Source organism: Varanus komodoensis, unplaced genomic scaffold (genome assembly GCF_004798865.1).
Source record: "Varanus komodoensis strain SLA01 unplaced genomic scaffold, ASM479886v1 scaffold13_3, whole genome shotgun sequence".
Lineage (NCBI taxonomy): Eukaryota > Metazoa > Chordata > Lepidosauria > Squamata > Varanidae > Varanus > Varanus komodoensis.
The window spans coordinates 11,966,107-11,978,741 of record NW_025335409.1 but is presented as its reverse complement, the minus strand read 5'-3'; the positions used below and the strand labels follow the sequence as shown (position 1 = coordinate 11,978,741).

The 12,635-nt window shown below is 40.2% G+C and overlaps 1 protein-coding gene across 8 annotated transcripts in view; it reads right to left on the bottom strand.

Annotated features, from left to right (window-relative positions):
- MAGI2 (membrane associated guanylate kinase, WW and PDZ domain containing 2) overlaps window positions 1–12,635 on the bottom strand; it is a 708,373-nt gene that overhangs the window by 226,567 nt on the left and 469,171 nt on the right. For all 8 annotated transcript variants that reach the window (XM_044423188.1, XM_044423195.1, XM_044423191.1 and 5 more), the window contains one exon: window positions 11,577–11,656. In XM_044423188.1, coding sequence (XP_044279123.1) covers window positions 11,577–11,656 — 80 coding nt within the window. The remainder of the gene's footprint in view (window positions 1–11,576; window positions 11,657–12,635) is intronic.

The window sequence follows — 12,635 nt, the reverse complement described above, 5'->3', positions numbered from 1 at the left end:
ATATTTTAGCTAGTAGTCATGTTCTCCTTCCAATTTCAGTTGAGAAGGTTTTGTAAAGTTGGAGGCTGATCATGGCCCTCAAGGGGCCTGGCTGGCTGGGCTCAGTTGGAGAGGACGGTCGGTGCCAGTGCCACCAGCGGGAGTGGGCAAGAGGAAGGAGGCCCAGGCAGGCAGGGCTGTGTGTCTCTGCCTAGTCAGCTATGCAGGGAATGTTCCCTTTCTCAGTTGCCATCACCACTGCAGCCAGCCTAGAATGGTGCATTGCCCCCTGGCAAGGGTGGGGCGGGGCCCACACTCAGGCCTGGGCCTGTGGCTGAGCCCAAGGCTCATGATCCAATGCAGGATGAACACCCCTGGTAGGAAGGTTTTTAAAAATTACTATTAATTAAAATAAACTTGCAAATACAATTGACTTAAATTTATCATCAGGTGTCCATTTAGATGACAATTTGTCATCCGCTTTTTAATAATGAATGGACACATTACCATGGGAACGTTTTTGGACAGCGCTGGCTCATGGCCTTAGAAATGGAGATAGCTACCACCCCCAAAACTGTTCAGTTATCTTCCTTTCATTCCTTTCCTTATACGCTGGTATATATAGTACTTTTGTAGAGCTACAAGGCCAATAGTAACAGGGGGACAGAGAGAGGTTCTGCCTGGACATCCTGCAAGGGCTTAAAATGGTGGGCTGTATATGTCACAATACCCTGTTTTGATCCTTAATAAATAGCACCACTGCTCCAGTTAGTTTCACAGTTGAATTTGTCTGAAGCACCACGAACATAGGACTACACTGCTTTGACACACACTCCTCTAAAAATGTTGAAAACATGGTTGGGATGTCAATCCATGGTATTGTAAGAGGTGGGCATTTATCTTTCCCATGTTGTAATAACAATCTTTTAAGCTGGCAAAAGGTGCGTAAAATCCATTTACGCTGACCTTGCATTAACTTCCTAGCAACAGGTAAACAATTTATACTTAAAGTACTCTAGGAAAGAACTGAAAGAAGAATGCAGGTTCCAAAATCTGTCTGGGCTTTCCATGAAGTGAGTTCTTAATAGCCAAGTCATGAAAGGAATGGAGTGGCTGATTCCAGCCAAATTGCTTCTAAAGAAAGATTTTACCAAGGTCAACAAGCTTCTTTGGCTCAGATTGAAATATATTGACATTTCAGAGCAATATTTCTGCTTTTGATAATGCACATTTTCAAATAATAATTAGAATCAGGGTGAGTTAAAGAGAGCTTCTGTGAAGATGAGGGACAAGCAGAATCCTGTTAACCTAAGTTGTTTCTTTTTCCTTGATTTGAGTATGTATACATGCATGTTGTCAATTATGCATACTAATATATTCTAAAAGTGACTTAGATTCCTGAGCGTCACTTTCTAGAGCAAACCAAAAACAGCAAAGTCCATTTCCTTGACCCAATATTTATTTCAGCAGTCAGGCTGATAGGAAGACAAGGTAGAATACATAGCAAATCTGTCACTTCATTTATTTTCTTTAGGTCATCAGTTGAGATGGCCAGGAAAACAAAACTGCACCCTCTTCAAGTTGTGTCAAATTAATTTATTTTTGAAGTTTTAATACTTGCATACCCACAAAAGTTGCATAGATGATAATCTAATCAGTAACAAAGCACTGACATTGATGGTGTAAGGTGGTGTCCTGCAACTGCAGGGGGTTGGACTCAATGGCCTTCATGGCCTACTCCAACTCTACTATTCTATAATTCTATGAATACATTTTATTTATTTAGTTATAAATGTATTATTTCAATTTGTATGTCTTGCTACACTAGCCTGTATTTGGGCTCTCTGTGCAGCTTACAATACACCACACATTTTATTTATATAGATTTATATGCCAGCTTTTTTCTTACAAAGTGGGTGACATCCTTCTCCTCCTGCTCTCAATCTTATTCCTACACCAACCACCCTGTGAGGTAGGTTGGGCTGGGAGTCTGTGACTGGCCCAGAGTCACCCACTTGGCTCCATGGCTGAGTGGGTACTAGGACTCAGATAGCCTGACTCCCGGTCCTGCACTCTTAACCACCACACTGTCAACACCATATTGGCTTTCAAACAGGTGTATCTGTTTACAAAATAATTCTATGGCCATTATATTGTGTCTAGGAGGCCATTAATTATCTGAGCTCCCAGTCTGGACCTTGGAAACTCCTTCTAATGTTGGAGCTCAGACCCTGAGCTGACACTGCCTCAGGGGCAGCATGGAAGGACCAAGGTCCCAAACCTTGAAGTTGTTGGGAAGGCATTCTGTGGGGCGGAAAGGGAGGAGATCGGTGCTGCCAGAATACAAAGTATTCTGGTGACACCACAGCCTCTTTCCTTGTGTTTTAGGGTGTTAAGCTGAAATCAGGTATCTAAGTGTTTAGCAGAGCAGGTGCAGCACAAAAGTGATCTCTGCATCTGTGCTCCTTCCAACCTGCATAGGTTACCTGTCATTTTCCAGATTCATAGGCCTCTTGTTTGGGCTGCATCTTTACAGGATTAAAAGCTGTAAAGATGGTAAAATATATGGTGAAGAAACTTCTTAATCTTCTTTGATATTCTGTCAAGGACCTCAAAGCAACAATCTTAAAAGATATCATGAGCTTTTCTCTTATTATGCTTCACAGGTATTGAGCAAACATATTGCTAGATTATGGTTGATATTGTTTTCCTAAATGGGCTCTTTTCTCTATTAAACTAGTGATATATGAAATGGGGTATGTTCAGAAGGCTGTTCAGTTAAAGACAGAATTTTATATGAAATTGAAAAGAAGAACAAATTTGTTAAATATTTATCATTTTGTATCTACAGAATATTTATCACTGGGATATCCCTGAGTCATCTGACCTCTTATGACCTTTCATCTTTTGTTAATTGAATTCTCTTACACTTCTATCAATATCACTAAAGGTGCCTACACTGAAATTTAACAGCAGGTGAGCATATTTAAATGTATACAATTGATTAATCTGTTAAAAGACATTTGAATACTCAACTAGAAATTCCTTTATTAGTTGAAAACCATTATAAGTGGGACTTTATGCTTTAAGTTCAGAATTTCATTTAATCATTTTTCATTTCCTGATTCTTGGCATTATACATACACCGTAACCTTGTGCCATAACACTCTGCTTGACTGAATTCTTATCAAGTTATCAAAATAACATAGGCCACACCAAAAGTCATGACTTTGCTGACCCTTCAAATTTGATAGCGATTGCTCTGCTGTGTCCATGCATCTGTATGGCCTCGCTTTTGTGGAAAGTGAACATTTTGTCATTATTGTTTCAGCTATGTGATGTTGCCAACATTCTCTTTAATCTGAAAACCAAATTTTCTGGATATCTATGGCTCTGATCCAGCAAGGCAAGTAATAGTTGTCAGTTTAGCCAGATTGGATCATAGTTGATGCATGCACAGTCCATTGGTTGCAGGACTGAAGGAAAGGGGATGGCACCTGCACATTAAACAATGGGTTGAGAAGAAAGGGCAAACAAAAGAGATGAACTGTGCAGATGACGCTCTCCTCCAGAATGCATATATCCGTGCGGTAACAGTTGCACTGGTTTCATGCTGCTATTGAAAATGGCAAGTACAGCAATGGAATGGACCATATACTGATTTGAACCAAACAGGGCTTTTTTTGATTACAGCCTTCTAGTAGATGTTCAGATTCAGGAAATTCAGTTATTAACATCCATCAGGCCTGATTACTAGTTTGACAAAGAGAAGGCAATGGTCGCATCACCAAGAGGCAAGAAAGTGTGGCTATGAACAGGCTGGAAGTCAGGCACTAGATGGAATGCATAAGGTCAGAGCAGAGGCAGGGCAAGAGATGGGCAAAATCTGTGTTATTCTAAAAACTAATGAACCTTCTTGCTCATCAGTACACAACATCCCTGCATGTAAGTCATTCTAATAATCATCTATATTTATATAAATGTTTATCTTTAGCTCTCATGCAATTCATTGTATTGGGGATGGCTTTTTTCAGTTTGGTGAAAAGAAGGTGTAGTAGCATGGGTTAAGTTTGCTTTACCTAATGGTCTGAAAGCTTGACAAAATCTCTGAAAACATCTTGGTACATGTTCAAGGGCAACACACACATTGGCAGGAAGGTGTTGTCATTTGCTGCTCTATCTTAGTCAAATATTTTAGGCTGGCTCTGAACAACAAAGTACTGCTTTCTGGTATTTATATGCATTGCAGAAGCAGTAGAAATGCTGCAAGAATGGACTATATCACTCCTCTTCTGTCCCAGGGTTGCAGGATTCCCACTGGTCCCCTGCAATGTCAAATCATTACAAAAGCACATGGATAGGAGCAGAATGCTGATCCTCTGATTCACTCAAAGCAAACACAATACCATGGCTTCTTGTGTTGTATTTTGTACTTGGGCTCTTTGATCTGATTACAAAGTACAAATGCACCATGTTAGTTACAAGGCATGAACATGTCTACAATTCATAAACTGGGCACTTTCTATGGAAGGACACTGGGGACAATTGATTGCATCCTCGCCTGTGGAGGGTAGGTTTACCCTTCCCAAATAATCACAGGTGACAAACATGAAAAACTAGTATTAACAAACACTTGGTATTATAGTCTAAATGTGTGTTCTTTAGCAAACTGTTGTCCCAACAACAGCATATTTATGATGAGGAAATGATGACCAGGCATACACATTCTGGGATGTATAAAGAGCAAACTACTTTCTAGTACAAATTCTCAAAACCACCAACAACCTCCTAGCTTCCTTGGATTAATTTTCAATTTATTACATTGTGAAACTTGTTACTCCTATTCCACAATGAACTGGGCTAAAAGAGCTTTTATGAAATATTCTGGGGAGAGGTGGAGTAATAAAAATTGAGATGGCCATCAAGAATATGGCTGTCAAGAATATAAAACTCTTCTTTGTCAAACCTATTGTGCATTGGTTGTTTGTAGAAGTGAGATTTTGATGGACTACGGATACAATAATGCACTTAGGTTTTACTAACATGTGCTCTATTTATGATAAGGAAAATAGGTCTCCAGGGATTCATTCCCCCCCCCCTCTCTCTCTCTCACACACACACACACACACACACACACACACACACACACACAGAGAGAGAGAGAGAGAGAGAGAGAGAGAGAGAGAGAGAGAGAGAGAGAGTTGTACAATACAATGCAATACATTGACAGAAGCACTGCAGGGGATCATCACCTCTATAAAAGTAGCTCAGCCTCAACCCTCCCCATATCTGTAGGGTAAACCCCTTCTTTTAAGAGAGCCTATATAGTCTGACGGTTAGAGTGTTGGACTGGGGATCTGGAAGATCCCAGTTCTAGTCCCTACTTGGTCATGAAACTCACTGGGTGACTTTGGGCCAGTTACACACTCTCAGCCCAATCTAACTTTTGGGGGTTTTGTCATACAGATAAAAATGGAGCAGAGGAGAACTATGTAAGCCACTTTGGGTTCTTTGTAAGAGGAAATAAGATGGACTATAAATGTAATGCGATATGTTGGTGGTGGTGGTGATGATGTAAATACACCATTATTTATCTTCCTTCAGAAATCTATCATGTAGGCAAGCTCCTATTACAAACACACACTCTCCCTTGAGCCCCAGTCCCAATTTCTCGCCCTACCACAGCTTGATTAGAAGATCTTACATTCCCAAATGGTATAAGAGCAAGAACAGCCAAGGTGACAACCACCTTGCTAAAGAAAAGGCTAAGAGACCAGGCCTAAGCTAGAGCCTAGCTTCACATGACACAGTAAACAACTCTGTGCTTTTTCCATGGTACACAGATTTTCCCAAACTTACTAGACAGATGGCCATGTGCAGGGGCAGTGCCCCAGGCTGTGTAGTTTCTGTGCTGTCCACTCCAGCCTCCTGGCCTGGCCATTCATCTTGGCAGCCTGAGCAAAATCCATGTCCTTTCCCTAGTTGAACTACAGCAGCCTCCTGGCTGGTCCACACTGGTCCTGACTGGTCCACTGAGGTTCTTCTGTCTCCCTTCCAAGGGTACACACATGTCTACAGCACTTGTCACAGAGATCTGCATTAAATGAAAACATTTCACTACATTCTCTCCTTCTTCCTCTGTATATTTTTGTGATGTCTCCCCATTTCCAAAAATAAACAGGGAGATGGGTATACTGTTTGGCCAATGGGAAGAAAATGATCAATGATGTACTGCTGCCAGAGAGCTGATTGGAGTTGTAAGCCAAAATTTGCCTGCTCCCGTCCTACAATAGTGACTTAAGTTGCTCACTAAATATTTGCACTGAATTAACTAGCATGTCATTTACTGGGATGGATCCAGAGCTACATGGGCGTAATAGGGCTGACAGAAGAGGACTTCCTTGTCCCCTTCTCCCTGTGGCAGACCACCCCCTCCAAAAATGTTAATTGGAAATCCCCCAGATTGAGTGAAGGCACTTTCCACAAGAGGAACTTCAGCTCTGTCCAAATGGGTATGTGTGTGTTTGCCGGTCAAGCAGTATTCCTTCATTTAGGTGAGGCAAAATTGCGATCTCATCTTATGACATTTATGAAGCTAATACACTTCATGCACAGGGACAAAAGCTATTCCATGGAAACATTTCAGAGGTGCTCCACAAAGGCCTGCAAGCACTTGTAAAACACTTTGTGTGGTGAGGGTGTTTTTCTCCTTGGCTCCACAAGCAAGTCCTTCAAAAGAGGTCTCCTGAGGCATGAGGTGCGCAAAGTCCATACATAATTAAGTGATACTAGCCATTGTCTGGAGAAATGTGAAGTGTCCTCCAATGACAGTCATGACTCACACGCTGACACTTAGATAAACTGCATAATATTTTCTGCTGCTTTAACTGATAATATCCATGCCATCTTGAGCGGCACAGTTTATTCAAATCCAGATGTGATGATATTATTGTGCAATCATCACCTGGATAAAGACAGCGCTCTTGCTTTTGTATGTGTATTTTGTCCAAGGCTTCCTAAAATCTTACTAAAACATTAATGAAACTTCAAGTCTGGAACAAGAATAGTGATACTCATAAATCATTAGAGGCTGTGTCATGTAATGGTTATACGACTACATTTCAAGACCATGTAGGCTCCTTTCCTAATCTATGCACATTCATTCAAACACTTTGGTGAACTGCATGTGCAGGAGAGGAGTGCCTGCTTTTTGATGAATGTGTATAGGTCAGGAGAGGAAACTACATTATGTGTTAATTGTACTTATTATATGAGAATCTGAAAAAGACTTCTGAGACAGGCCTATCATGACAAATATTTGCCCTGGAACGGTTTGCATCTTGTGAGACTCCTTCAGCACTTGCTTTAATAAGTTACCTTGTAAATATTAGTCCAAAATGGTTATTGGTCTTCTACATGTTTCTCATGAGCATAATTTTCTCACAGAGTGAGAAACAAATTCAGTATTAAGTTATATTCTTGTATGAAAGTTGAATCAGTTTGATTCTAACAGAGGTATTCTAACAAAAGCATTTGTGCTGACATGTTCTGACATTTTACTGAAACTTTCATGAACTAGAAGCCTGCCATGGCAAATTTCCTCAATAGAAAATTTCCCCAACTGAGCTACAGAACAGCTAGCACTTGTTGCAGATAAGAAAGCTGGGAAAGAAAGAATAATTCCTTACTGGACAACAGTACATGTTCAGTTTATGATGCAAAAAATTTGAATTGGACAAAAATGTGAGATATAAGCAAAGCCAGGAAATACTCAAAATTTGATACAGACTTAAAAATGCACCATTCAGTGAAGCTGACAAGTAATTACTGTCAAATCAAAGCTGAGATCTTTGGAGAAAAATAATAATGAATGGTTAAAATATTTTTTGGGTGGAAAAGAAACATGTAAGTAGTGTCGATAAGAAAACATTTAAATATGTGAACCAAACATTGGTTCTCATTAGGCTGAGCATTGGTTCTTTCCAGGAAGCAACTGCCATCTTCAGGAGGACAAATATGCTCCACGGTCAAAAATGACAATGCATACGATGCTCCTAGAAGGCAGTGCTATGAGAAATGCTTAAAAATGTGTTCCGGTTACACCAGTGATGTATTTTGTTCTCATATCATTAAAATGTAAAAAACTACTTGAGATTTCAAAATAAATGGTAAAAAACATGCCTCATCTCAGAGTTCTTTATCTAGAGTCCCCCCCCCCTCTCTCTCTCTCTCTCTCTCTCTCTCTGTGTGTGTGTGTGTGTGTGTGAGAGAGAGAGAGAGAGAGAGAGAGAGAGAGAGAGAGAGAGAGAGAGCGCGCACGAGAGAAAGAGACAGATGGTGCATGAGAGTGAAGCCATAAGTAGAGGTGACAAAATCAGTCTATTTCGGGTTGATGCCACTCCTACATGGATTCATACATATAGCCATTCAGTGTTAAGTTCAGGTTTAAAAAAATCTGAACAAATAATTCAAATTTGAATATGACATATTTTGTCTCACAAGTTGCCTTCCAATATATATATTGGAAGTGTGAAAGCCTATGGATCTGATTCACAGATTAATCTAGAAGGAGATCAAGTTGTTCATACTGGAACTCATTAGGACAGACTTTAAGTATCTCTTGCCTTGAGCTTTGGGCTTGCAGTGCACAACATGTAGGACCTAATCAAGTGCTGGCAGTATGTTGCCTGCAGACTACATGTGGCCTCTTGGCCTTTTTTGCATCTCCACTGAGTCACCACTGCCTTTAAATTAAGTTGCACAGTGGCAATGAGGGGGAAAAAGCTGAAAAACACCCCCTATTTGAAAAATGTTTTTTCTACTGAAATTTAGCAGCAAACCACAGTAACAAAATAGTCCTGTTTTGCTTCTCTCACGCTTTGACATCAAATTCAGGCAACAAACTTAGCAGTGGCAGATCAGGGATACGGTAGTTGGTGGCACTGGAAGGTCATTGTGACCTCCTGATCTCTGGATGTTGCTCACCCTGATTTACACGGAAGATCCAAAAGTGCACCGGGCCTACTTCAGAAAAGCAAAATAAAATACCATGTATCTTTATGAAGCTATACATGCATTAACTGTTTCTATTAATATTATCTACCAAACAATGGATACCTTTTCTACCAGAAGCAGTGGCACCAGCTTTATGGGGGAATTTGGCAAATTAATGGAAGATAAGGCCATCAAGGCTACTAGTCATGATGACTATATATTGTCTAGTGTAGCCTTCCATGCTCTCCCATCACCCCCAGTTTGCAGTTTAAGAGTCATGGTAGCCGGGTTTGTGTGTGTGTGCATGTGTATGATTTCTGGGGTCCACAGCTTGGAGAGAGCTGACCTAGAGGCAGGGCCCTCTTAACAGCATGATGGGCCCCGGGCAAAGCAGTGTACTGGGGCCCCTACGACAACTACAACTACTGTTAATTTTGAAGTTTTCCAATTTTCCAAGGGTTAACATACACAGATTAGTATGGGGCCCACGAGCAAGTGCCCATCAGGCCCATGCGTTAAGACGGCCCTGCCTAGAGGATCAGAGGCAGTATACTGCACAGTATCACTCCCAGTGCGGAGAAGATGGGCAGAAGGGCACTCTTGCATTTATGCCCTGTGCACGGGTTTCCGATAGAAATTTGGCTGGATACTCCCGGAACTGCTGTAGCATGGCTTTGCTCACCTTTTTATGTTCTTAGTGCTAATAAAACAGAAGGTCCTTTGGAAAATTCTTGAAATATGTAGAACAGTAAATCAATGCAACATGGTCCGCTAAGGTAGTGGCGCCTTACGAGTACATATGTTGTTGACTTGCCAGTGCTGGTTAGGGTTTCAGGGAGCTGTTGTCCAAAACATCTGGGGCATACCAAATAGCTTACCCTATACATGTCCGTAATGTGACAAGGATAATTATTTTTGTGGTTTCATATTAGAACGCAGCCTGCCGGGCACTGGTGGTTCTGGTAATGTTCTGCAGAGCAGAATTTGATTCTTAGGTAGGAACATCATATTCATATTAAGAATCATACATTCAACACTGTTTTAAGAAGCCCAGGAATTGGAAGGGATTCAGCAGAGACAAGTGAAAAAAATAAACATATTTGTGGAACATATAATTTATGATGAAAAGCTGAAAGAACTAACTTTATTTGATTTAGAATGAGTTCTTATTAAACACCCATATGAAAAAGAAATAAATTCAAATTTTCTATGACACCAATATCAATCTGCCATCTCATGATGACTTTTTCCACACAAAATTATAGTGTGAATTCAACCTTGGAGAACATAAACAGTTGGGTGAGTGACATGATGTTTCCAAACATCTAACTGGTTGTCATCAAGAAGACTGGAAACAAGTATTAATTGCCACTATTGAAGTAAGGATGTGAAACAACAGGTAAATGTAGAAATAGGAAAGACACAGGTTGGAAGTGAAATATGTTTCCCTGAGGGAGTTTGAGTATCTTCTTCCCTAAGCTATTTAATGAAGAATTAATGGGTTCTCTTGGAAATTTCTCCACCCCAGAGAAACCTCTCATGATGGGTATGAATGGTGTGGTGAAGATTCATACTTGAGTCTGTAAGGTTAAGGTTATTTATTTCATTTCATGTATGTATTATATTCATGCCCCCCGTTTTTCCCTGCAAGGTGGAAATCCTCTTCCTTTCTGTTATATCCTCACATCAGACTTGTGTTGAAGGTTAGGCTGAGTGTTAGTATCTATCACAAAGTCTCTCAGTGAACTTCATGGCTGAGTGGGGATTAGAACCTACATCTCCCCAATCCAAGCCCTTCGTAGTAAAGCAAGGGCTGTTCTGTAAGTCATTGCTATTCACTGGAACCTAATTATAACCAAAGATCATAGCTGAAAAATGTCTCAACAGCCATCTCTAGCTGTTAAAATGGCCTGACCCGGCTAATTTGCATGCTTATGCCTTATATTGGAAAATCTGAAAAAAATGGTTTAACATATATACACACACAGACATAGAGATCTGTGATTTACATGAAGATATTAGTAGCAGTGATAAGTACACTAATAGGCAGAATACAGTCAGAAAGAAGATGCAGGTTTACTGATTGCTCACTATTCTACATAATTTCAATAAGATTATAACACTCATTTACCAGAAAACCTACTATTCTGATGTCTCTCTCCCACATCCCTCAGCCACTGGTTTATTTTCAAGTCACTGTACTTAACTGACACAGAACTGCCTTTTACAAACCAAACTGCATCATAATATTCATACTCCAGCTCTGTAAGAATTGCCTGGAGCTCAGAATCCCGGCACACTTGCAGACTGAAATGGGAAGAAAAGCCAGCCCAAGAGTCAAATATGCCTCAAATAACCTCCACCCACCCCCAACTTGGACACATATGCATGTTATTCTTAGCTATCGATATCAACATGAGAACAGATATTACAGATAGAGAATATATATGTATATGTCGAGAACTAGAAACACACAGAACTACAGCTTCAATTAAGCACGCTTTTTCCTCTTTCCCTGAATATTTCATCTTTATCACAATCCGCAGACAAAGAAAACTCTTTTCCTTAGTAGCAGCAGCAACAATGAAAACTTAATAGCCTACCATTTTCTTTGCACTCTTCAGGAGGTTTAGCCTTTTTCGCAAGTCGTGGATCCAGCCATGATGTTGTCTTTGTGTTATGGCTGAAAAGAAAAAAGATCACCCTGATCAGACACATCCTGAATGGAATCAAGTTTATTCCTTCCGATGTGGTGGTAGAGGGGTGAGGGAGGGGAGAAAGCAGAGAGGTTAGTGCCACAAAATTGCAATCAATATCCTTAATTTGCTTACTGGTTCTAAGTAGACCTGAAGGAGGTGTAAGTGTAATTGTGCAAGGCAGCCTCTAAATTTGGCAGCCTCCGTTCCTTGTCCTCAAAGCAGCTATTTTTATTAAAATCAACTAGAATGTTGCCAAGTTAACCTCATTGAAAATGCAGAACTCATCCAGGGCAAAAGGAATGTAGCGCGTTCTCCAACTGAAAGCTAGTGCAGCAGGCAGATTTCTATACCCATTTGCTGGAGTCTGGGTATAGAATATATATATATATATATATATATATATATATATATATAGAGAGAGAGAGAGAGAGAGAGAGAGAATACATATACATACATACATACATATATATATATATTCTTAATAGCCACATTGACAGGAGACATACAAATTGTAGCATGCCTCAGTGTAGCTCCTTTTCTAACAGAATGATTAATGACACTTTGATGAGCCAACCGTTATCTACTCCATATCTAATTCAGCCCTCATGATAAAAGTACATTTTATAGAAGCTGAAAAGAATCATGTGACCAATTCTCTTGAGCCCAGAATAGTATTTCTCCCGCAGGAATTGGCAATGCCACAGTCTCTGAACTGGTATAAAACTGCTCACAAAGGCAATAGTTTCCCAGATAAATGAATATTAAAAACAGTTAGGCAGGGCTACAGACTAAGCTGTCTAAAACTATGCAACACAGTCAAGCAAATCCAGAGTCAGATAAGCTTAAGGACTAAAAGCTAAAGAGGAGAAATATATAGTGCTGTATGCAACAGTGACTTCACACTAATCACTTCCTTTTACACAAGGCAGGGCATGTAGTTTTTACTTCCCAACTTTATCTATT